General features: G+C 43.1%; 1 protein-coding gene across 1 annotated transcript; it reads left to right on the forward strand.

Annotated features, from left to right (window-relative positions):
- Positions 1-17,300: 17,300 nt before the first annotated feature.
- On the forward strand, positions 17,301-25,988 carry LOC145414560 (roundabout homolog 2-like). Its single transcript, XM_080284082.1, has 4 exons — positions 17,301-17,304; positions 20,287-20,865; positions 22,017-23,233; positions 25,869-25,988. Exons 1-4 carry the CDS (start codon positions 17,301-17,303, stop codon positions 25,986-25,988), a joined length of 1,920 nt encoding a protein of 639 aa, XP_080140208.1.
- The last annotated feature ends 1,631 nt before the right edge of the window (positions 25,989-27,619 follow it).

Raw genomic sequence — 27,619 nt, forward strand, 5'->3', positions numbered from 1 at the left:
TAAAGAGGGAAAGACAATACGTGAAATACTGTATGAGGCAAACTCTTTTCCCGGACTGTGCGTGGGCGCTCTGTTTTGGACATGGAAGTGGGTGACAGTGAACGTGGGTGTAGGTGGACGTGAGAGTGTACGTGGGTGCCAGGATGGATCTGGGCGTAGGCATGGGTGACAGTGCACATGGGTGTAAGTGGATGTGAGAGGGTACGTGGGTGCCTGGATGGATCTGGGCATTGGCTTTGGTGGATTCTTCCATTGTTCGGGGACCGCTGGCGATGCTGGTGGGATAGGTGATGATTTGTTTTTTCCAACTTATCCCGTTCAAATAAAGGCGTCTTTTATTAAATCCGTTCTTACCGAAAAAGTTAATGAAAGTGAGGCAAATGTGTGGGTGTCATTGCCGGTGACATGAAACCGAGAATGTCAAAGATTCGAATAAGGAGGGAATGTAAGGCCCATTAACACGGGTCGATTTAGATGATAACTTTTCTTGCTGTGTGTGTGTGTGTGTGTGTGTGTGTGTGTGTGTGTGAGAGAGAGAGAGAGAGAGAGAGAGAGAGAGAGAGAGAGTATACAATGAACAGAGTAACATACTATGCTCATAGTAACAAAAACGTTTGCTGAAAATTGTAAGTTTTAACCCGCTGACTGATAGCAATGCACCTGTTGTTTATCTGAATACAGTACCTATGTACAGTAAATAATCGGTTGTGAAAAGGTTAATACACCAATACATCAAATTAATAAACCTCTACCACAGCTAAAGTGAAAAAGACATTGTGATAAATTCATCAAACTTATAAACCCCGGTCTAAGAACACACACACACACAAACACACACATCTCTTCCCATGTCCACACTGATTACCACTCGCATGCCATCGCAAGCCACACCTTCTGTTGTTCACGCCACCTCCTCCTCCACTTAACTGCCCCTCCCCTCTCCCTGTCACCGCCTGGTACTACCACGTCTATTCTCCTCCTCGACATCATCTCTTTCCCTTGACTCGGTTTTCTTGCTTTTTTTTTTCCCTGCCATCTTTACTTTTCCATTTTTCTTGTTTCTTTTCTACTGTTTCCGCAAAACTCCCCCTTTTCCTTTCTGTCACTTACTTATAATTCCATCCCACTTTCGTTGTCCTCTCCACCCCCCTAGCCGAAGCTCCCCTAGCTTATCTTTCTCCCTTATCTCTGCTTCATCCCTGATTCTCTACTTTCCTTCATGTGTACCCATGCTTTCCTACCCCTCCCTTTTCATGATACTCCCTCTGTCAGTATTTCCTGCTTCCTGTGATCTCCAGTCTTTCAAACGCAGTGTGTCCAGACATCTCGAAATGATCGGATCTTGAATTTGGCTCTCTCTTGTATTTTGTTTTTCTTTTGGAGGGAACTGTTATTGCGGGCTCATGGCTTTTGGTTCCTTCTTCCTTGCGTAAAAAAAAAATAAAAATCTTTCTCCTCTCCATGTCCCTGCCTAGTACTCCCCCCTTACTTCCCCTGCTCTGCTTTTTTTTTCTTTCTCCCTGCCTCTCCTGTAATCCCATTTCCCACCCTGCCACTACTTCATTCGGATCTCTATGTCTTCTCTTATCATTCCCCAAATCTCTTATTTTATTCTGTCTCCCTGCCTGTTCCTTCCATGCTTATTCACTTTTCCCCTTCAGGGTCATACTGGTCCCACTCCCTCCCCCGCGTGCTATTTACCTCTTCCCGGTAACCCTCTTCTTTTCTCTCTTCACCTTTCTGTCCCCTTCCTCTTTTCATTCTCCTTTCTGCTTTTTTACTTCTTTCCCCCTCTCTCCTTCCCCACCACCCTCTGCTCCCTTCTCCCCGTTTTTTTTCCTCTCTCAAGTGCCTCCTACCTCCTCCCCCACCTCTCCTCCTTTATATTCCCCCGTACGTCTGTTCCCCTCACGGCAGCCCCGTCTGCCCGTTTGGTTCTTACCGTCCAGTCGCGAGGCTCAGTCAGTCTAGTCAGCAGCTGAGCAGCCACTGCCAGTCATCACAGTGTGAGAACAGACCTCGCCGAGGCTGGGTGTTAAAGCATTTTGCTCTAGACCTTGTCCAAAGACGCTGACTGAAACTCGCTGTTGCTCTGGAACACAGTGATTCGTCCAGGTGTTATGATTAGTGTTACGGGCATTCCACATGTTGTATCCAGTGGTACTCTATGTTGTAAAATATTGCTATTTTATATGAGAAATTGAAAAGGAAAATAACCATATAACACGACTCACTTCGATACCTAAACTACAGCAGTAGGGACTGTGAAAATAGGTCCCCAGCGAGCTGTACTTCAAGATTCGAAGAGAGGATGAGAGCTGCTATTATTTCTGTGATTCTGGCGGCAATGAGTGCGTGATTGAGAGTGCATGGGACTGTCGGTTGAGGAACCATGCATGTATTTGTTTTGTTCATGTGTCTTAGCCTCGTCGCTGCTCAGCCAGGTTGGTATTACCTAATTACAAGTTTATTTGGTAATTATCCTAAAAAATGCTGTCCCTGTGAGGTCACTTCGGTTAGGCTAGGGTTGGTTAGGGTAGGTTTTCCATAATGTTATTCTGTTTGTGTTAGGTTCTGTACTACTCTTTTCTAAATTGCCAAGATCATATGCGCAGTGTCATTCAGAATAATTATTGAGTTTATTTACTTGTATTTTTGCCAGTTGGTTTCATCCACGAGATCATCCAGGTTGCCAGACAAAAACGTATGCAACTCTTTGCATCCTGGTGGTCTTTTGTCAGTTTAATTTTGTTACTTCAATTTTATTCAGCTGGGGAAAGGCTTTTCGCACTGAAGGTATTGGTGAAGGGCTTTAACTAACCTCTCTACTTCGAAAGGTCACGCCCAATGAGAATAAAATCGTCCAATGGTAACACAACTAAAACAGAAGACGCCATCGCCTGCACTTTAAATCTCCTCTGCCACACCCTCGCGTGGTCCCCCATTTTCTTCAATATAATACACTGTAACTTACAGTTGATGGCATTTACGCACTAACAACTATACGAAAAGAACGCAAGTTTATGCCAAGCAAAGGATTTTTTTTTGAGGGGGAGGGGGGGATTGATGTAAATTAGCTTCATTTTAAGTCACTAAACTTAACTGAAAAAGTAGATTGAAAAGACAGTTACCTTTAACTGTAATCTATTACTGGCTGTATTATATTGCTTATCACATTTTGCATGTGATGGTAGTCTGTGTACCGAAACCAGTTCTTGGTATATTTTGTGAACATTTTAATACGGATTATCAACTAAACAGATAATGGATTTTTTTTTTTTTTTTTGTTATTCTCGATGTTGTCGTTCTTGATATTGTTGTTGTGGCCCCAGACTTCTATGACACATGAATCCGGTGGACTGCAGGGTTTGTTGCACTTCTGCAGTCCTCCATCCCCCATTCTGGCGATAGGAAGTGGAAGAACTTTTTTATAACTGAGCAGCTGCTCCACCTGGCTATATCGATGTCACCACGTGAAGGCGACTCTCTCCCGCACCAGCTTTGGTACTGTGAAAGTAATGTTTTCGCGGATGTTATTTACTAAAGTGACACTAGAATGAACAGCTGGTTGATATTGCTTTTACCAACGTAGGGAATTATGTGACATTAACATCTTCACTACCACTGTATTAGTTTATTGCTGCTGTCTCCAGACGATTTTAATCAGTTTAGGCGAGACATGTCGAACTGTGAGTGTTAAGTGTAGCCTTCATTAACCCCTTCAATTTAATGGCTTTGTTTTCACCTAACGGAACTGGGCCACTCCCACAACTTGAATACTGTCGAGGCTGAATGAAATTTGATGGGCCTAAGTTATGAGGTAAGACTGAGTCTCGTTGATCAGTAATTAAATAAACCTTTCAATCTGGCAACACCTGGCCATCAACCGAACTGAAAGGATTAGGGATCATTATTAGGTTAATTAGGGCAATAATATCGTCTGATGGTGACCTGAACAAAATAAACCATGAAAAAAGTGTTGTCGAAGTGAAATGATTGAAATTATACATTGATTGACGAAGGGATTATCCATGCAGGGAGTTATATAGGCAGTCTCTACTTTAGTTAAACTATTCTGTTAATTTATGTACCATAGTAGTAAAGAACAACTTAACAACACTAATACGTCTCTCCGCTGGATGCTAATTATGCTGAAATGATTAGCTACTTATACAATGAATGCTTTAGATATTTTAATCTCTTGTGTTATTAAAGAATTCTGCACCAATTTATTAGGCAACAATAATACACATTGTAACGTCTTCTCACGCTTCATTAGTGGTCTTACAATCTTATCTTAAGTGGCTGTGAAGATTTCGTAACATCTCTTCCTCAGTAATTTATTCCACACATTATTGTTGATGTCTTACTGTGCGTTGTTGATATAGTTTATGGCGAGATAAAAAATTATTTATATAGCATATAAAAGAATGCATTACACGAAATAAATCACTAAGGAAAACGTGCTGAGAATTTCCTAAACCAGTTTAAGACGACCATTAGCGTCAAGATGCCAGTGCTTAGTTGTAATGGGACAAAATATGAAGAACCACCTGTACATATATTCATGCCAAAAAACACAAAAATTAGCGTAAAATTTTAAGATCCAGGGATGGAAAAAGCCCAGAAGCTGTGTGTGTGTGTGTGTGTGTGTGTGTGTGTGTGTGTGTGTGTGTGTGTGTGTGTGTGTGTACATAAACTTATAAACAAGAGAACATTTGGGATGGGAAGATATTCAAAATTCTATACCTACCGCATTACACACTGTACTCACAAAACGTTTGTAGCTGGTACACCATCTTTTTCAGGGGATAGGGAGGGAGATGAGAGACATTTGCCTAACCAGGTTATATCGGTGCCACTAAAGGAAGACGTCCCTCTCTTGCACCAAAATAAATAACTAAGTAAAATAAAAAACTATCATAAACGTTCAAGGCAAATGATAATAATAAGTACAGGAACCGAAACTTATTATTCCGTACCCAGTATCAAGCCCTCTTTGTGAAACTCTTATTAGGCTTATTATAGGCTATAATGGCATATTAAAGCAAATACATTAGGTTATAGAAGTATTTGAGAGAAAGAGAGAGAGAGAGAGAGAGAGAGAGAGAGAGAGAGAGAGAGAGAGAGAGAGAGAGAGAGAGAGAGAGAGAGAGAGAGAGAGAGAGAATTATACCCTTTCCAAATGAGAGTACTGTAAAGGCACCGATTCGTCTGTCAGTATATGAGCAACAGGAAATTCTAAGTTCGTTGAATGCAAATAGAACGACTTACTTTTATTTTATGCTTGCACACGAAGTAACAGTCTTCTTGATTCTGCAGTGAAAATTATTATTTCATGAGTATAAAAATGGTGATTTGGCATCATTATATGTAAAACCCATTCAGTGAGATGATGTCTTTCTCTCTTTATACATTTATTTGTTTTTGCTGTACCCATAATGTAATGCTAGGTGTAAATAGGCTCGACTTCTCGTTCCTAAAACACCTAACGTGGAGCGGGGTCCTCTTTCGAGACCGGAGCTTAGTGCAATAAAGAGAGGCAGGACACAAAAACTCTAGGCAATAACCTTTACACGTATATTACCACAATCAGACACAGGACAAATCAGCAGATATTACAGCACAATATATAGCAAAATAAAACCTTATCTAGGACGTGTGTATCTCGCAGGATACTTGCTTATCTGATATTAATGCCAATACAATCAATCCTAGTGTATTCAGGGTACAGTGAATATAGGCGCGCGCGGGAGGCGCGGGGAGTGAGTCTCACAAGGGGGGGGAGAAAGGGGGGGGGTGCGGGGAATGACTTGTGACGGCTAGGAGGGAGTTATGGTAATGCTGGAGAGAGGTAAGTATTAACAATGAGGATTACACGTTTTCCACTGGCAAAGGGACTTTGGTAATTGATTTTATTCTAGATACTGGGGCGAGAGAGTGTCGTACAAGATTTACGGGCAGCGTGAGTGGGGGAATATCACTAATACTTTCTCGTATTACTTCTTTAGAGCTCACAGCAGTAGGGGTGTGTCACTACGGAGGAATTTCCAGGCGGCACAGTCTTACTAATTGTATATAAGGGACGTCACTCATAAATATAGTTCATCAGATCTTGGTTCACACACTCGTCCTTTATTCTCTCACTGTGGTCTCACTTGCCCCGATATTCACTATATTAAGTCACTGCACGATACTATACTAGGCGAAGTCACACTTAACCTAAATCACTTGCACTGTTTCTGGGTAGCATCACGCGTATTTATCGTGGGGATAGGCGGGAACACGCCATCGGCAATCCTGCCGGGCTAGGGGCACCGCCAAGGGGAGGCGTACCAAGAGGGCACGGGACAACTCGTAAGGGCGTCCTCTCGCGTCCTGGGCTACCCGTGGCTTCCGGACTGGGCTCAGGAGTATGGCCCTCGGATCTGGGGCCGAATAGCTCCAGGAACCTCTGGTGTAAGTCTCGGCCGGAGGTGGAAGCCTTACGTCGTCGTAGGGGCGTATGGAGATCGCGCCCGGGTGTCCTGGGGAGAATCGGGAGAGACTGCGGACAGCGATCTCCAGCGTCAAGGGGCGCCGACAGGGGAGGGCTGCAGCATCGACTTACACTGGGGCTCGTCAGGTGCGTCTGCTCTAGAGCCAGACGTAGGGAGCAGAGGCCAGGGGAGGCTGTGAGGCCTGTCTGGCCCACTCTGGTATGGGAGGCCTGGGCTCTTGTCTCCTGCCGGGGTGACGTCTCGCTCCTTGTCTCCTTCTGTGCACCTTCGGAGCGACAGTGGGCCGTCTCACGAGGGCGGGAACGACAATAGGCCGTCTCTACCAGGGCACCTTCGGAGCAACAATAGGCCGTCTCACGAGGGGGGGAGCGACAATAGGCCGTCTCTACCAGGTCACCTTCGGAGCGACAATAGGTCGTCTCACGAGAAGGGGAGCGACAATAGGCCGTCTCTACCGGGACACTTTTGGAGCGACAATAGGCCGTCTCACGAGGAGGGGAGTGACAATAGGCCGTCTCTACCGGAACACTTTCGGAGCAACAATAGGCCGTCTCACGAGAGCGGGAGCGACAATAGGTCGTCTCTACCGGGACACTTTCGGAGCGACAGTAGGCCGTCTCACGAGGAGGGGAGCGACAATAGGCCATCTCACGAGGGCGGGAGCGACAATAGGCCGTCTCTACCGGAACACTTTCAGAGTGACAATAGGCCGTCTCTACCGGGACACATTCGGAGCGACAATAGGCCATCTCACAAGGAGGGGCGCCGTCTAGAGTGTCTAGAACAACTCCACCCCTACCTGGTTCAACAATCCCACTCTGTGAAGGTAGTGTCCTTCTCCTACGACGGCGACGGCGTGATGGCTGCGTGACATAGGGGCGCACAGCCCGGGCTGACATATGTCGTTGTTACCGGGGGTTGTTCCGACTGGTGGCGGCTACCCCGTGGGGTCCGTGTGGGGGTGTCGGCATGTTCCTGGGCATACTGGGCTGTATCTTGCTTGCTCCGTTGTCAGGGGCACTATGGTATATTTCGGGGGCACTGTTCTGTAAGTCACGCATTTTACATAACAATGGCCAAATCCAGTGTTTCCCAAATTGTGTCACTTATTGAGTCACTGTACCTACATTTAGAAAGGTGAAGTACGGCAAGGTGCAGTCACTGAGCCTTATCAATGTGCCTATGGATGTGCGTCTTGGGTTGTCTGGAGTGTTTACTCACCTCACCTGGTTTACTCACCTGGTTGGCTACCCCATTACAATTAACAGTATGGCTCGGTAGGAATTTGCTTTTCAAGAAGTAGGGCAGCCCATACCTGCTGGTACGCCAGCCCCGTTTCCTATATACATCATCATCAGAATAGACTATTGATTAGAGGCTGAGTTTTGTGCCATATGCACGGTAGTTGCACTACTTGAAGGACTTCGAATTATGAATCGTAGTTATTCAATATAGTCGAACAGGATGTGACCTAGTTGTGTGGAGGGACTTTTTAAATGATGCAACTGAGTCAGCGCTAACAGCATCATCTGAAAGAGAGTTCCAGAGGTCTATACATCTGATGCTGAAAAACCTGCGTCTACACTCGGCTGAAGTGCGGGGCTTGGCCACCTTGAATCTATGGCCCCTGGTGTGAGTTAATGAAGGAAGAGAAAAAAGCTCAGGTGGTGCAATTGGGGACTGGCGATGGAAGATTTTCCAGCATTTAATGAGGTCAGCTCTGATCAGTCTCCCTTTTACAGAATACAGGCCAAGGTTTTTCAGACGCTTAGCATGACTGAGTTCGGACAGGCCATTAATTTGCTTAGTCCATCTGAGCTGTACAGACTCCAGGAGCCTCTGATCTCCGTGGTAGCCTGTGTTCCATACAGTGGAGCCAAACTCCATGATGGGTCTGATGTGGGATTTGCATAAAGTCAACATAAAATCTCGGTCTCGACAGAGGGTGGACTTTAATAAATTATTTGACAGGCCTGCTGCCTTTTTTACAGTATTTCCTATGTGCAAATGAAATTTCAGTGAACTGTCAACTAAGATACCCAAGTCTTTGTGTGTAGTTTCTACAGAGAGGCTGGTGTTGTTCATGTGACAGTACTGAAGTGCGCCAATAGAATTCCAGTCTACTGGGCCTCTCTGACATCGCAGAACAGTACACTTGTCAAGATTGAAACGTAAACCCCAGGACTCAGCGACATTGTAGACCATATCAATGTCCTTCTGGCATGTACTTATATCTGCAGCTAATGTGGAACAAGTGTTTTGGCGCAACTTGAGGTAAATCTTCATGTCGTCAGCAAAGAATTTACATATGGAGCGTATGTATGAGGGTAGAAAGTTTATATATATACCAGAAAGAGCAAGGGGCCTAGAACAGATCCCTGGGGAACACCACTGAGAACATTCCTTGAGGAACTGGCGCAGCCGGACAGACACTTGCATGGTGCAGCCGGACAGGAAGTTAGAGATCCAAGTTAGCAAGGAACCACTGACCCCAAGTAGCCTCAGCTTGTCACTGAGTATCGAATGTTGATGATGTCAAAGGCTTTGCTAAAGTCAAACAAGACAACATTCACAACATACCCAGCATCCACCCACGCCGTAACATCATTATACACGAGTAACAGTTGGTCATCTACAGTTCTACCCTGTCTGAATCCATACTGCTCATTTAACAGCACTCCATTAGTGTCAAGGTAATTGTATAATGCCTCTGTAATAAATCTTTCCAGGGTTTTGCAGCAGACAGAGGTTAGGCTAATAGGCCTATAGTTAAGAGGTTTGTGTCGAGAGCCTTTCTTGAATATAGGAATGATAATGGATTTTTTCCAATCATGTGGCAATTTACCAATGGTGACAGACTTTTGAAATATCAAAAACAAGGGTAAGGCTAAGGCTGGGCAATATTTCAGAAGACTGGGGTGGAGGCCATCAGGTCCCATACTGGTGTTCGGGTCCAGTGCTGCGAGCCTATTTCTCACTTCTTGCAAGGATAGGGTCACTGTGTCGAGGATACCCTCAAAAGTTTGGTGAGGGAAGGGAGCGTAAGGAGCATGAGTTGAGTAAACTGTACAAAAATGTGTAGCAAAAGTTTCTGCCATCTGAGTACAGTCTAATGTTAACACTCCATTGTCCAATCTTATGGGGCCTACTGAGGGTGCACCTACTTTCTTATTTCTGATGTACTGGTGAAATGGTTTTGAGGAGATCTGTAGTTTTCTAATCAGTGACATTTCGTGGTTGATTTGCATGTGTGTAAAGTAGTTATGAAAGCTGTCGTTGAGAGAGTCATAGTGTGATAGAGCTCGGGAAGCATCAGGAGATAGTCTTCCATAAACACTCCTGGAGTGTTTGTATGTTTCCCAGGCTTTCCTGCGATGGTTTTTTAAGGCCTTGGGAGGTGATCTGGGAGGTGGGGAAGGTGTGCTAGGCATATTCAGCACATACTGGTCAATTAGTGGGCTAAGGATGGACTGCAATCTGTCATACATGGCATCAATTGACAGGCTTTGGAATTCAAAATGCCAGTCTATATCACGCAGATGATTATTTATTTTGTTGTATTTGGCTTTATGCCAGGAATGCTTGGTGTGCAAATAGCTATCTGTCACAACAGCAGCCTGAAAATAATATTGTATTAGCACCGGACAGTGTCCACAGCTGGGCAGGGAACTTGCTTCCTCAATTTCTCCTACTCTATCATTCTCGGATGTGAAGACAAGATCTAGAGTGGTGCCTGAGCTTAAATATGTGGGCATAGTTACCCACTGGTGCAGACCCAGACATGCAAAACAGTCCAGGAATGACTGATGGAGGGGAGGATATTTCATAGCCAGTGCTGTGCTTGATTTCCAGTTGATAAGGGGTAAGTTAAAGTCCCCAACAATTAGTACCTCTTTGGATGGACAGAAGTCTAGTAAGAAATTTAGTAAAGCTTGGTTATCAGCATCACTGTTAGAAGGAGGGCAATATATTACTATTACGTACAGGTTAAATGTAATTAAATGGATGGCACAGAGATTATCACAGTTGGTGTTGATACCTACATAACTTATTCTACTACTTATATATATACATACTCCGTGCTTACGGGTATTGCCTTTGGTGTTGGTACATGAGAGATTAAAGTTATTAATCTGAACAAACGAATCGGGGATTTCAAGCAGCAGCCAGGTTTCAGAAAAAAGGACACCATTTTGGTTACCATGGGGTGTAGGATACGGATGGACGAGTGCGGCTATCTAAAATGTCCTCTGTCTTGTGAAATTCCTCCTTACATCAGATGATAATTGCTGAGTTTAATCCCGTCACCCTGATGGCATATCTAACACAGGTATTGCAATAACAAGTATTTGGGCCTTTAAATGTTATTTTTTCTATGTTGAGGACAGACAAGTTCATTAATAAGTTGCGTTTAACTTCGCTATTTCTATCTTTAAAAAATCGCAATAGGTCTAGGTGAGACAGTGGACCAGTAAACTGATCTCCACAAATTACCATTGGTGGAGGTCTTCAAATCCATCATTATTTTTTAATATTGTCGATATTATTATTATTATTATTATTATTATTATTATTATCACTGAGCCGGTGAAGGTTTATATCCAGGGGATAGTTGGGGTTTATTGCTCATGTAATGCCACTCAGGGATGAGTGTGGCTGGTCACTCTCATCTTTAATGTCAGGACCAAATTGCCTAGCCCCCGGCTCCTACACTTCTCATGGGGCGATGTGGGATTGGATGATGGACGGATTATTATTATTATTATTATTATTATTATTATTATCATTATTATTTTATCGTCATTAATATTGTTATTATTATTATTATTATTATTATTATTATTATTATTATTATCATTATTGCTATTATTAATATCGTTATTATTATTATTGTTATTATTATTATTATTATTGTCATTTTTTCCCCGAGTATCATCATACTTATTGAGGATGTACAGCACCATGATTCTATTACACTAATCCAGTTTCAGTGACCTTGACCTACTAATAAATGTCACAGGACCAAAAGTGTAAAAAAAGAAATCCTGAATTTTCATCCTCAGTTTATTTCTAAATTGTTAAAGATACATGAACGAGGAGGGTAATTCCGTGATAAAATTATTTTCTAAACACTTATATGGACAAAATTTTGAAGGTCATACATGCATAAAATTAAGAAGTTTGGGACACTCCATTTTTCAACATTTTTTCATTGCTCTTCCGTACAGGGAAAACCAAAGCATAAATGAGGCACTTCTTGGCCTTAGTTGTGTCTGGTCCAGGACCAGGTCTATATAATTTTTGTCGGTAGTTTGACAAGAGGTTTTTGGGTCATTGCAAAAAACAGCATTTTCACAGGTGGAGATCAGTAACTGTCTCTGGCAGTTACAGTCTTCTACTGGAGTTATTGATCTCAACCTAAAACCATAAGTGAAGAAATGTGTATGTCATTATACTACTACTACTATTACTATTACTACTACTACTGCTACTAATAATAATAACAACAAAGGTAATCATTATCATCATCATCAATATAAATTAAACTTCTGTAATTGCTGAATCAGTATTCAAAGAACTCCAAATTCCAGGTCAAAATACTTTTGTTATCACTGCAGACATAATATTAAGAGACTTTTGGTATGACCCAAAAAATTTTACGGATTATGACCAGTGATCTTGAGATCAAGGTCAAAGCAATTCATACTAGGCAAATCATGCTCTCTCATAACCCATTACAGTTCCACCGGATTTGGTCAAAATTTGCTGAGAGAGAGCAAAAATTGAAAAAAAAAATAAATAACATAGAGGGCGCTAGTGCTAGGGAAAAAATGTGCCAAAAGAAGCCTGTAACCAAAGGTACAGTACTTCTGAAAATATCAAATCTCTATCTCGAATGGTCTTGAAATGCCAGTCTTCTAGTTCTTCCCTCCCTCCCTCCCCAAAAAAGAGAATACAATATCATTGACTCCACAGAATGTGGTGTTCTTAATAGTAGTAGTAATAATAATAATAATAATAATAATAATAATAATAATAATTATTATTATTATTATTATTATTTCTCGTTATTATTATTATTATTACTATTACTACTACTACTACTGCTACTCGGCTACTACTGTAAGTGCATCACTTTTCGTCTCCGATTTTTCATCATACAAATGGAGGTTGTATAGCCTGGCACCTTGGTCCTATTACAGTACATTGCCCCAGTTTCAACTACAACATGTTTTTCGAGGTTACAGGTCCAGTATTGTCCAAAACTCATGTATTTTTACCCTAAAATTACTCCAAAACTGTTACAGATACATAAACATGGAAGGAAATCGCATTAAAAAGTATTTTTCAACATTTTTATGGATGAAATTTAAAGGTCATTCATGCCTGGTACCACAAAAACCACTTTCCAACATTTTTCAACTGCCCGTCCATACATGAAAAACCAAAATATAAGTGTAATGCTAGGTGTTTAAGGCTTGACTTCCTGTTCCTAAAACACCTAACGTGTAGCGGGGTCCTCTTTCGAGACCGGGGCTTAGAACAAATAGGAGAGAGGCAGGACACAAAAACTCCAGGCAATAACCTTTACACGTGTATTACTCAGTCAGACAAGGGACAACAGCAGATGTTACAACACAATATTTGGTCAATCACAAACACTTATATCTAGATAATCAGTATCTCACAGGATACTTTGGAAGGATGCACTTAAAATAACACTCGAGGCAGAGTGTGCAGAATTAGTACAGTCCAAGGTCTCTGTGCATGTGGAGGAGTTAGAGATGAGGCTCACTAGGGGAGGGTGTAAGGCACTGGGGTCTAATTGTAATTATGGTAGTATGAGGCGGAGTTTATTGATAGCGTGTTCACTTTACTGTTTTCTGAGAGCAAGGGACTTTTGGTTAATTATTAATACAAACTCCATGGCTTGGGTGTTTCTCTTACTATAATATGAGGGGTATTGCACATGGGTCTTATTCACTATCACTTTGATTCTGCATGGGCTATTCACTGTTTCGCCCTGTCGTATATTAGACCATTATTATTCCAATTTCACTTAAACACTTGGTCTGGTACTAAGAATGCCCTTTATCGCCTTGCCACTGTTATAATACACTAGGGATACAGTCACTGTCTCATGGGTCACTGGGCGGCGGGTGCGGCAGGGAGACAAGCCGGCTACAGTTCTGCCGGGGCAGGGGCACCGCCAGGGGAGGCCATGCCGAGAGGGCATGGGATCACGCGCAGGGGCGTCTTCTCTTGTCTGGGGCTGCAGGTGGCGAAGGGGCTCGTACTTTCTGGGCTGGGAACAGGAGTGTGGCCCTCAGGACTGGGGCTGAACAATTGCCTGAACCTCTCGTTCAGGTTCCAGCCGGAGATAGAGGTCCTCCACCGTCAGGGCGAAGGGCGGTCCCGCCCGGGTGTTCTGGGGAGGGCCTGGGGTTCCCTAGGGCTGTGGCCCCTGGAGCTAGGTGGCGCTGTCAGGGAGGGGCTGCAGCACCAATCTGCATCAGGGTCTGTCAGGTGGGTCTTCTCCAGGGCCAGTCGTAGGGAACAGAGACCGTGGAGGCAATAGGGCCTCTCCAGTACTCCTCTACGTCTTCTGTGTCAGGGGTCAGGAAACCTGTCTCATGCTGGGGCAGCAGGGCTGCTCTCTGCTGCTTCCGGCTGTGGGGCCCGGCTACTGGCCATGGCTTCCCAAGGGTGTGACCACAAGGCGCCGAGGCCCAGCTACTGGCCATGGCCTGAGAGGGTGAATGACTACCAGCAAACCCAGGGACTCCTTCGGAGCAGCTACCAGCCGTCTGACGAAGGCAGGAGCGGCTACAGGCCGACTTGAGGACAACACCTTCGGAGCGGCTACCGGCCGTCTGACAAAGGCAGGAGCGGCTGCAGGCCAACTCCTTCAGCAGGAACGAGGAGCGGCTACAGGCCAACTCACGGGCAATGCCTTCGGAGCGGCTACCGGCCATCTGATGAAGGAGGGAATGGCTACAGGCCGACTCCTGCAGGAGGGGTGTGGAACGGCAACAGGCCGACTCAGGGGCAACGCCTTCGGAGCAGCTACCAGCTGTCTGACAAAGGTAGGAGCGGCTACAAGCTGACTCCTTCAGGAGGGGTTGTGGAGCGACTACAGGCCATCTCCAGAAGGACACCTTCTGACGAAGGCGGGAGCAACTACATGCCGTCTCCTTGTTACCTTCAGGTCGGCTACTGGCCGATTCCTTAGCAAGGGGCAGGCGGCTACCGGCCGTCCCAAGAGGGAAGACACCTTCAGAGAGGCTACTGGCCGACTCCTGAAAAAGGCAGGAGTGGCTACAGGCCAACTCCTTAAGGGAGCTGGTAGGAGCTAGACAGACAGCTCCACCCCGAGATTGGTTGGTGGAAAGTCGCCTGCAAAGTAGTGCAGGATTCCTGCTATGGCGACGGCGGGAGGGTTCTGAGTCATACGGGCATACGGCCCAGGCTGACTTGTGCCGTTGTCGCACCGAGTCTCGGTGCGCCGCTGCTGCTCCTCCATGGGGTCCTTGTGGGGGTGCCTGGGAGTTTACAGGGGCACTGTGCTGATTCCCTGGTGGAGGTGGTTGGGCGTTCCAATGGACACTATGCTGTATTTCAATAAGTGAGGCACTCCTTGGCGCCTGAAGTTTTTTCTGGTCCTAAGACAGATTTGTATAATTTTTGATGAAAATTTGACCAACAATTTATAAGTCATTACAAAAAACAGTAGGCCTACTCTCATAGGTGGAGATTAGTAACTAGCTTTGATAGAAATACCCTACTACAGTAGTTATTACTATTGATATTATAATTATTATTAGTATTGTTATTATAATTATTATTATTATTTTTACTGTTATTATTATTATTATTATTATTATTAATATTATTGTTGATCTATCTTGGTTTCAATAGGTTGAAATTTTTATATCTGTTGTTGTTATTATTAATCTGGCCATATAAATGGCGAAACTTATTGTTTTCAGAAGTATTATTATTATTGTTATTATTCCTTGCACTTTTTCTTCTCAAATTTTGATGATATTATGCAGGAAGGTACCCTAGGGCAGCCCAAGTACGGTACTTGTGGTAATATAAATGACCTTGACCTATTTCTGAAGGTCATATACCCATTTTTGGTGCAAAAATTGCTTATTTGTAATTGCAAAATCTCAGACACTAATTGAGATACAGCTATTTGATTGAAAATCCTATTACTGAAAAGTTTGCTTAGAATTTTGGTTGAATATTTTGTCATTTAGCCTAGTGGAAAGTACAGAAGTCAGATGTGCTCAGTGTTTTCTTTACTGCACATTTTAGAGAAAACCAAAAAATCGGTAAAGTTGTAACTACACAGAAATACAGCTGTGGTCCTTGCTATCTGAAAAATATATAGTTACAGTTAAGCACACAGTTAGTCAACTATTGGGACAAATGTAAAATGTAGCCATGCATTCTTTCACATCTCTGCCTTCAGATCTTGTTAATATTACACAAGAAGCTGCCTTAGGTTACTCTAAGTACATGTCCCAAATATGAATGACCTTGAACTACTTTTAAAGGTCACAGACTTGTTTATGATGCCAAAATTTCAAACCTTATATACCATCATAGTTATGGCAAAGCTTTGTCATTGTGACTACACAGTAAATAGGTAACTAGTTATTATTACTATTCCACCACTTTTCGTTTCCGGTTTTCTTCATACTTGTTGAGGCTATACAGTGCCATGACTCTATGACACTGATACAGTTTCAGTGACCTTGACTTTTTATTGTCACAGGTTCAAAAATGTCCAAAAATTATGAATTTTCAACCTCATTTTACATAAAACTATTACTGATACATGAATATGAATGAAAATCCCGTGATAAAATTGTTTTCCAAATTCTTGTACGGAAAAAACAGGAGGGTCATTCATGCGTGACATTGTATTTCATTCACCTGACTTTTCAATTGCTCTTCCATGCAGGAAAAACCAAAACATAAATGACTCACTGCTTGACCCTAGAAGTTTTGTTTGGTCCTGGACCTTGTCTGTATACTTTAGGTGGCAGGTTGACCAACGGTGTTTGAGTTTTTACAAAAACCGCAAGTTGTGCCCGGTCAACAATATTCTCGTAGGTGATCAGTAACTGTCTCTGACTCCTAGAGTTTTCTACTTATTAATGATCTCCACCTTCTACCATAGATGAAGGTCTTTGTTTCCGTCATTATTATCATTATGATAATAATAATAATAATAATAATAATAATAATAATAATTATTATTATTATTATTATTATTATTATTATTGTTATTATTATTCCATTACCTTTCGTCTCCAACTTCCATCATACTTGTTGAGAATGTACAGCACCATGATTTTCTTATACTGACCCAGTTTCAGTTACCTTGACCCACTGTTCACGATAATTGGTCCAAAAATGTCCAAAAATCATGAATTTCAACCTCAGTTTACTTCAAAATTATAGATACATGAACTTGGAAGGAAATCCTGTGAAAAAATTGTTTTGTATGGATAATATTTGTAGAATCTTTATCAATGTCATTACGATATTTCGGACACCCAACTCTTCAACAATTTTCAGTTGCTCATCCGTACAGGAAATACGGTACTAAAACACAAATGAGGCATTTCTTGGCCCTAGAAGTTTTGTCTGGTCGTGGACGAGGTCTGTATACTTGGCAGTTTGATCAGCGGTTTATAAGTTATCTAAAAAAAAAAAAAAAAAAAATATTCTCATAGGTGGAGATCAGTAACTTTCATGGATGCGATCAAGTGTAGGATACGGATGGGTGAGTGCGGCTATCTAAAATGTCCTCTGTCTGGTTTAATTCCTATTTACTTCAGATGATATTACTGAGTTTAATCCTTTCACTCTGGTGGTGTATCTAGCACGTGCATTGCAATAACAAATATTTTGGCCTTTATTTATTTTTTTTTTCTGTGTCGAGGACAAGTAAACTAATTAACAAGTGTTGTTTAACTTTGTTTATTTCATTAAAAAAATTGCAGTACTTATAACGAGACAGTGGACAGGTAAATAATTATTTTGTTGTTGTTGGTGGTGGTGGTGTTGGTGCTGTCCCTTGGGTCATCTGAATGTGAACCCAGTGGACTGCAGAATGACATTACTCTTATCTTGCAATTCACCGTCTTCCTTTTGAGGGGACATAGAGGGAGTTAATGGACATTTGTATACGGTACTGAGGCAGTGGTGCCGTCCGATTATGTTGATGCCACAACATGAAGGCATCTCTCCCCAGCAGCTACTAACTGTTTAGGTAATGTCCGGTATATCGGTATATGTAGTACTAATTCCATAAGACCATCCTTAATTCCTCCCTAAAAGCAGGGGCGAGATGAGATCCAGAGACTAAGAGATCACCTAGTGAAATTGGCTCATTCGTCATTCATATATCATTCACACCTTCCGAATCCTTGCTCCATCTCACAAAGCAACCCATCTTCACAAATTTTATTGCATTTTTCTTTGTGGATGCACTGTACATAACGAAATGACCCCATGTTTATAGTGAAGAGTAGAGGGAAAAGGGGAAGAAGATGAAGACTACTTAGGATTAATAGAAGGGTCATTTTGGCAGATAAGGTTATGTTGAGTGGCAGTCGTCACCTAGAATATGAAACGCAGCAATCGAATTTACATCCAGGTCCCTAGCTGTGGGCTAATGCTTGATGAACGTTGAACAGGGGAAAATCAACTTAGTTCAGTGGATTTGACCGGTTCGAAAAAGAACAGAGGGAAAAGAGGAAAGACTAAAATGAGGTGAGGGTGGGGGTGGAGTTTGGCGGATGAGGGAAGGAATGAGGGGAGGAGTACATAGGTAACTTGATGTGTGTGTGTGTGTGTGTGTGTGTGTGTGTGTGTGTGTGTGTGTGTGTGTGTGTGTGTGGGGGGGTATGTGTGTATATATATATATATATATATATATATATATATATATATATATATATATATATATATATATTTATATAAAGTCAAAGGGGAGGAGTAACAGAAGAGAGAGTTGTGAGGAAGCTGGACAAGATGGAGTGGGTGGGCTACGGGTAAAAGTAACTTACTTTGGTGAGACAGAACAAAGCAAGTCAAAGATAAGGCGAGAGATTCTGAAGTGAAGGAAGGTTATGTAAGGGATTTTAGGGATGCTGATGGACTAAGTAAATGGTTCTGTGAAAGATTTTAGACTGAAAGAAGGTTTTTAGAAGGGATAGCTACTGTAATGTGAAGCACATGAATGTGAATGTTTATACCTGTAGGGTGGAGTCAGGTTTCCGGTGGCTTCAGTGATGAGTGAATACGAGTGTGACCCATTTAACTGGTCAAATTTCTGTTAGTTTTCAGTCTGCTAGATATTTTCTTGTTCCATGGACCCTACCTCATCCCATCGTTAGGTGGGAAAATGAGGTCTACAGTAAGTGGTGATGATGATGATATGATGATGATGATCAGTGGGGATAAACAGAGTGAGGCGCAATGTGTGAGATTTTGGAATGGAAGAGGGCCAATATAAATGAATTTAGGGATGTGGATGTAATGAGTAAGAGGCAACGGAAGAGATTTAAGATGAAAGAGGGCTGCCATAACAAAGATTATAGGAGTGGTAGGACACGATGGAATAAAAGAAGACTGACATAAGGAATTTTATGGATGGTTAAGCAGAAATAAGTGAAAGCGGGCTGACACGAGTGATTTTACAGATACGGGAGAGGACGGAGTTAAAGAAATTGGAATCAAGGAATTTGGGGATAGTGGGGGAGGATGGTGCGAGGCAGGGATAACAGGAGAGACTTTCCCAATGACGAAATTTTACAAACATAGGACAGTGGATGTTTAAGTGAAGACCAGCTCTAAATTGTAACAGTAACATCGGTAATCTGCTGATGCTTTTTTTTTTTTTTTTTTTGGCTCAACCATTTTAGTCCCCTTAGGAGAAATTTTTATAAATAAAGAGGTTAGAGACAGCCTTCATTAACCTGTTGAATATGAGATTTTCTTCCCAAGTTGAATATAATTGTCCTCGGACTGAAGGTTTTAACAACACACTGGAAAGACACGCCATCTCAACAAAGGTATATTCAGGACCGGAGGTTGTGGTGTTCCACTAGTCTGTTTGTTTTCACTTGACGGAACTGGACCGATCTCACTGCTTCAATTGTAAGTCGAAGTTGCATAGAATTTGAAGAAAGTTAGTTATAAGGTAGGAATGAGCGTCCTTGGGTACTAGACAAATTTACCCTTCAGTATGACTGGCTGGCACGGGCTTGACCATTAGATGAGCTGAAAAGAGTTAGGGATTTCTGCCAGCTTAAAGAAAAGTGCTATGGGAATGCTTTCTCTGTTTTGATGGACGGAGAAAGCCGCCTTCAATGCTATCGTTGCCACATTCTCAGTGGCTAGTGGCTCTTATAAGAAGTAGGAAGCATGGATAACAGGCATTCGGCAGTTACCTTATATCCAGAATGTTGGAAGGCACTATTGTTTTTTTCGTATCAAGGCTACTATGGACTATTTGCACTCCCCAGTTCCACTACAAAAGTTAAAAAATATTAACTGCAGACCTTAAGTGGGCAGTGAACACAATGTTTCATTTTATAGAGGCCATATACTAGTGTCTCATGGTGGTAAATCAATTTCCCTAACAATGTCATGTACGGTATTCACTTTCCTAAGTTTCTAGGCCAGACCTTATCCCGTCCATAGGCAGAAAATGGAAATGATGAAAATAATAATGATGATGATGACATCTCCTGTACAGGTGCACCTCCAGTGATCAAGGAACACCCGGGAAATGTGGTGGCGCGGCGCAACGACCCCGCCACTCTGAACTGCGCCGCTTCGGGCATTTCCAGAATCCGATGGTTCCGGGACGGGGAGGAAGTGGTCACGTCATCAGAGGATCAACGTTCACACCGGGTGCTTCTGCCCTCAGGGTCACTGTTCTTCCTGCGAGTCACGTCCACCAGGAGGGACAGTGATGCAGGAACATATTGGTGTGTGGCCTCAAACAGCTATGGTGCCACACGTTCAAAAAATGCCACACTCATTGTGGCCACACTGGCCCATGACTTCCAGCAGCAGGCTGACTCCTCTATAAAAGTGCTGGTAGGGGAATCCATCACCTTGCCATGCCGGCCTCCCAAGGGCACTCCACCACCTGAGGTGACCTGGCTCAGGGACGGACACCAGGTCACTAACTCCAGCCGCATCAGTGTCAGCCAGGATGGTGACCTGATAATTACCCAGGCTATCCAGCAGGATTCAGCCCAGTACATATGTCGTGCCCACAACGTTGCTGGCGCCCGTCAGGCACCGCCATCTCACCTCACTGTCATGAGTAAGTTATTTGTTCATGTGTTGATTGTTACTTTTCCACCTTAATTATGTGGTAATATGCTTTAGATTAGGGCAACAAAAAATAGTTATGTCATACTTCAAAACCGTTTGTAAAATACTGTATGTTGTGCCTGCAATGCTGCTGGCTCCCGTGCGGCTTCTCTAACTTACCCCGCCACCATCAGTCAGTGAACAGTTTTCAAAAGAAAACATTCATTTTCTTGGTGTGTGGGCTATTTTATTAAGCTTTGGGGAGACTTTTCTAGCTGGTGCGGTTAGGTATAGCCTGCATTAATTCCGTCGATAAAAAAATGTCATTCTAAAGTTGTATAAGATCATTTAGTAGTTGCAAGAACAAAATACAGACTACATCATGGGTTTTTATTATTTGATGGTTGGTCGTGTTTGTGATTGCCTATGGACCCTATTATCATGACTAATATTTCTTTTTTTTTTCTTCTTTTTTTTTTTTTTTTTACTGATTGGTTTGATCTATTACTCCAAAATTTTCTCTACCATATAACTATGACAGCTGTAGTAGTAGTAATAGTAGTAGCAGTAGTAGTAGTTGTAGTAGTAGTAGTAGTGGTAGTACAGTAGTTGCAACTCCAGGCTCATCTATATGTGAACCCAGTGGGCTGCACCCTTATTGTCATTGTCTTGCAATCCACCATCTTCCTTTTAGGAAAAAGAGATGGAAGTGAGGGACGTTTCTACAACCAGACAGCAGGTTTGCCCAGTCATACCAGTGCCACCACGTGAAGGTGTCTCTCTCAAGTACTCTCCAGCACCATGTTATTATCATGCTTTGTGTGTTTAATACCAACGTAGTTACAATACATAGGTGTTAAATGCAGAAATGATTTGTTAGGTTGCTGTAGGTGTTAAATGCAGAAATGATTTGTTAGGTTGCTGTTGTTGTGGCTCCAGACTCAGCTGTACGTGAACCCGGTGAACTGCAGGCTGAAGCTGTGGTCTTTTTGTCCAACTGATATAAACAGATAACAGAAAACCTAATTTTGCAAGAAACTGTCCACCTTCTTTGCCTAGTTACTGATTTACCATTATCCATGCTGCATTACCATTATTGACCTGATAGTATAATAATTTCAATACACAATTATTCTACCATTATAATGTTAATTCTCCCAGCACCCCCGTGGTTTGAGGAGCAGCCTTCCAACACGTCAGTGGCGTCAGGTGCTAGCGTGGAGTTGGGTTGCCGGGCGAGAGGCTCTCCCTCCCCGACAGTTACTTGGAGGCGGATGGATGAAGGGATGCTGCTGGGAAGAGCCACTATTGAGGACCAGCAATTAGTTCTGCAGGGAGTGACGGTTGCAGACTCAGGTGTGTATGTGTGTGAGGCGGTGAGCGAGGCAGGTGTGGCCACTGCCAGAGCTACACTCACTGTGATAGGTGCACCAGTGCTGACCCAGCGACCTCAGCACCTGCAAGTGATTCATGGCAATGAGGCACAGCTGCAATGTCATGTGGAAGGCAAACCTCAACCCCTCGTGCTCTGGCGCCTCTCCACTCTGGACAGGACGGCTGTTCTGCCCCCTGGTCACAGTAGCAGCCACGCCTCTGTGTCAGATGACGGCAGCACTCTCCTGTTGCACCAGCCAGCACCGCGGGACACTGGTACCTGCTATTGTTGGGGCATTAACAGTGGTGGAGGGGTGAGTGGGCGAGCAGAAGTTGTGGTGGTAACAGCACTGCCTCCACCAGTAGTGGGTGTGGGACCCAAGGACCTGACAGTGGCCCCTGGAGGAGTGGCCAAGTTCTCATGTGAGGTGGTGAGTGAGGCAGCAGCAGCAACTGTCACATGGTGGTACCGGCCCTCTGCACACCTACCATCCCGTCAGCTGAGCCAGCACTCTCACCAGCCTCGGACCTCTCTGCCAAAGAATGGTGCCCTCATCATCAAAGACGTGCGACTTGACGATGCAGACATATACAGCTGTCATGTAACGGCAACAACAGGCAGTTTACAGCAGGAGGCAGTGCTTAACGTTGTGGAGGACACAACGCCAATGGAGTCACCAGTACTGCCACCACCACCCAGCAAGCCCCGCATTCAGAGTTGGAACCAAACTGCAGTGCAGCTAAGCTGGCTGCCCAACTCCCAGGGCAGCAAGGCTGACTACCAGTGGTACGTTGTGGAGTACTGGCGCCAGGGATGGACCGAGTGGCGGGTGGCTGATGCTGTCATCACACAAGAATCATGTGTGGTCAGTTACCTGTCGCCAGGTCACACCTACACTTTCCTGGTGCGTGCTGTCAACAGTCAAGGGGCGTCATTCCCAAGCCCTTGGTCTGATCCTGTCACCACCAGAGCCAAGCCACACCCCACCCTCACTGCACACCAGGTACTGTATTTATAAACTGGTCTACGTTTTGTTGTGTATAAGATTGCTCCTATAAAGGAATGTCTTCACTTATACAAGCACCAGCCACTTTAGTACAAGCAGATATTAGTGACAGTAATGTAATACCAGGTTTTTTTTATCCCACCGGTTGACATCAGTGTAATGTCAGATATTTTATCCCGCCGGTTGACACCAGTGTAACGACAGGTTTTGCGATCTTTTCCCGCTTGTTACTGTTCCATCAGTGTAATGGTAGGATTTATAATCTTACTGGTTGTTGGTACTGGTCAACTTACCCATTGATAATACAAATGGTACTCGACTTAGTCTCCCCTCCTTGGTTAATAGAAAATTCACTTCAGTAAAACAAAAGGGGGAGGGGGTGGTGTTTTTATTTGGTATGGTAAAGGATAATTGTTTTAGATAGTTTTGGTAGCGTTTGTAGTTTTTTGGCCGAGTCGAGATTAAGTCAGTACCACGTGTGGTCGACGTTCCCAAAGTGAAGGAATCTTGAATTGGAAGGGGAGTGAGTTAGGCATGAGAGGACATAATTCCCGTGACTGGGTATACAAAAAAAAAAAAAAATGACATATACTTTACTCTAATAATTCTATACTGGTTTTCAAAAGACATTTTTAATTACATGACCTTTAGTCATATGAAAAAGGGTTGTACATTAAAACCATGGTTTGGGTGATCATTCCTACAACATTGTCACCAGGCAAAACAATTTGGAACATTCAAGCAATTTCTGAGGTCATCATACCTCACTCTTTTTTTGTCGGTTATCCTTGGGCTCGACAATAGCCTCAAGACAGGGACATTTTTACGAGCTTGGGTTATCTTTTCGGGCTTGCATAGCCTCGAACCAATAACAATAATCACTCATGTTCTATTTCGTCCGCGTAGTATAACCTCATCATGCAATTCACTATAATTCACAAACACTATCAATTTATAATTGTTATTAGTTCATAATCATCATTAAGGCATAATCACTAATAATACATAATCACTCGGGCTTGTTTAGCCTCGAGGAACAACTCGAAATCGCATAATCACCAAGAATACATAATCACTCGGGCTTGTGTAGCCTCGAGGAACAACTCAAAAATCACATTATTGCTCACAACCACTAAGTTCCCTTCCACGCTCCTAATTTTCTAACATATTAATATAAGAGAAAGAAAACGGTTAATGAACTTGAGTTTCGCCTTTCCGTTACATAATCACATCACTTATCAAATTTCTATTCCTTATCTACAAAAAAAAAAGAAGTTCACTTGATAGATCAATAATACCATTTCAACTACATTCGGTTTATAAAATAATTCATGGGTAGTGTAAGTGTGTATGTAAGAGTCTATGGGGAATACCACGAGAAGGCCTCATGCACACTCTGACGTCGCCTGTGTCTGGGGACTGAACCAACGTCCATTTCACACGATGTTTGAGCAGCGAGTCTACATTAAGCTTTTAAAAATATTACTTCATATGGTTCACGCCAAGTAAGGATTAAACAAGGAAAAAGGGGGAGGAAAGGAAAAATGTGGACAGTTCACCTGAACCAGCGTCCATTATACACAATGTTTGAGCAGCGAGTGAGCCTCCCCGGGCACGCCAGAGACGCCACCGCTAGATCAAATGAGGTGGTGTTTTTGCAATATGGTGGGTTTTAATTATCTTCACTATTTGTTTAGTAGTGTACACATGACGTTAGGACTTTTGTTTGGATTGGGGAAAATTTGAGATTCAATCCTTACTTAATTTAAATACTGAATTTACCACTATCCTGCCTTGAATTTGGGGCAGCTTATGCCATCTAGTGACGGCTAAGGCAAGCGGGACTATTAAATCCTCACAAATGACATTATTTAGGCCTTTTTGACTGTTAGTCTTACATATTTGGGTTCTAGCAGCTTCATTAGTAAGCATTTCACAACTAGGATATGGAGAGAATTGTATACTCATCATTACTCTGTTTAAGGTTTAAACTTGGCGCCCAACAACGACGCACAACAAGGAGAAAGACTGCTCGCAAATGTTATTCATTACTCGACCAGATGGAGGAATTCCCATAGCTCAACATTCACAATTACATCACCCAATGCATAGATACAGAGACGCATACATATATAAATAAAGTTAACCCTACATCAATTATTAACATATGAACTACTACTTAGGATAGGAATTTATAGACTAGTATTCAGATTACACCCTATCTAACTTAGAAATTACAGTACCTCTAAACGCATACATGAATACTAAATTTGTGGCATTACAGTAATACTACAAATAATACGCATCTTACGGAAATTTGTTTATATGTAAAAACTGGCTAGGACCCTTTATAAATCCAGGGAGCCCAAAAAATTACGCTCTTCGGTCGTCCGTGTGGTTGGGATGGCTCAGTCTCCACCTATAAATAATTTGTAAGATAATTTGGCTGCCTCATTAATATACTAATCAACCTTCTTGTCACAGGACAACAAAGGGGCACTATAAAGCATGGAAAGGGTTATAGAAGGTGGAAAATTATATGTTGTACACACTGGTCATATTGACTGAGGCGTCCCTGCAGTACATAAGAACTGGCCTGTGTTATATGAGAACCACCCTGTGCCTCCCCCAGGTGCGTCAGGTCCAGTGTCGCCTGTCGCGTTCCCTGGTAACTTTAACCAAGGCTACGGCCACAGCAGGAGACTGTTATGCTGAGCTGGAGCTTCCTGGAGCCAGTGGAGGACTGGGTTGAGGGGGTGTTGGTGTACTGGATGGCGGAGGGAGGCAGTGTAGAGGTGGCTTCCATCCTGGGCACCTCGTCCACCTATCACGTCCACAGCCTTCACCCCAACACGCCCTACACCTTTTTCATTGTACCCTTCTGGCACAACATCGAGGGCACACCATCCAACTCATACCACCTCACCATGCCCGAGGACGGTAAGTTTTGGGCCATATTCTTGCTAGCATAGAGGACTTCATGGCACCTCTTCCTTAGCAATCTGTTTTGCATATTGTACCTTTTAATCATCTTGTACATTTCTAAGGTAAATAGTGTCGATACAAAATTTATGCAAATTACATTTATGAGAATAATTGGGGTAATATGCACTGTAAATTGCAAAGAAAATGCGCTGACAGTTACAATGCTTCCAGTGCCAAGTGTAGCCTAATCTGACCCTATACTTCTTTCAGTTTCGATGTTATAGGAAAAACATAAATTTTTCACTATGAGGTTCTTTTTATTGTTACCAGTTTCTTACTGCCCATCTTCTTGTTTCTGGATCTTCCCTGACTCTATCAGCAAGTAGAAGAAAAATCACGATGATGGTGATGACTACCATTTGAAGACTGAATTCGGTTTAGGAGAGACTTATCGAATTTGCGTGGTTAGATGTAGACTTCAAAGACTACAAAATAAGCCAGTACGGAGTATATCAGAGACATGTCGGTTGCGTTAGGTACTGTATGATAACAATAATTAGTAATATTGTTCGAGGCTAGTTTTATAAGAAACAGTGTTGAAGTTTCTTTGATGACAAGGTATGCAAATTAGTATACTATATTTTACAGTTTACGACAACCATCGCAAAGTCAGTGCCCGTGTTGGAATTTACAGGTCTAAGAGTATACTATGTGTCCCTGGTTCTATGAGCATCATATGTACAGAAACAGTTAATCTGATATATAAGCAGATATGTATAGGTATGAACTCATGTAGATAGACTGATGAACAAGTAGACATATATATAAACAGACTGATATGGACAGATAGATAAACTGATGGGGAAAGAAAAAAAAAAAACAGATAGCACTTAGAGATATATTGTTACAACCAAACCATATTATAAAATGTTCTCTCCCGTCGTTCCAGTGCCACTGACTGCGCCAGGTGAGGTGCGAGTAACGAGGCAAGAGGAGGGTTCAGTACTGATCGAGTGGTCGGGCGTTAGTACTGAGGAGGCGCAGGGGGAGGTGAAAGGGTACATGGTCACACTCAGCCACAATGGTAGTCAGGTTACTGAGACAGTTGGTACACCCTACCTGGAAACTCGTGATTTACTGCCTGGACACATATATACCGTGCGTGTGGCGGCGCTGACAGGTGCTGGAGCAGGACCTTTCAGCGCCCCTGTAGTGGTGGAGGGACAGGGGTTGGGCAGGGTGGTGGCGGCAGGAGAGGTGTTGTACGCCCTGCCACAGTCAGTATGGTTGGCATACCTACTGATTCCGTTGGTGCTGTTGCTGGTGCTTGGTGCGGTGTGGTACTTGTGGAGGGTACGGCACAAGGTACCACCAGCCAGCTCTCCTCACGCACCTCCACTGTACCAGGACCCTTCCATCAATATGTACAGTGACCACAAGGTATGGCAGCCGTCTGAC

Source organism: Coenobita brevimanus, chromosome 13 (genome assembly GCF_032717465.1).
Source record: "Coenobita brevimanus isolate Jiangsu-jjx chromosome 13, ASM3271746v2, whole genome shotgun sequence".
Lineage (NCBI taxonomy): Eukaryota > Metazoa > Arthropoda > Malacostraca > Decapoda > Coenobitidae > Coenobita > Coenobita brevimanus.

Coding starts and splice junctions, on each gene's coding strand:
- LOC145414560 (XM_080284082.1), top strand. Junction 20,866..22,016: donor ATCTCACCTCACTGTCATGA/GTAAGTTATTTG, acceptor TAATTCTCCCAG/CACCCCCGTGGTTTGAGGAG. Junction 23,234..25,868: donor CCACCCTCACTGCACACCAG/GTACTGTATTTA, acceptor TGCCTCCCCCAG/GTGCGTCAGGTCCAGTGTCG.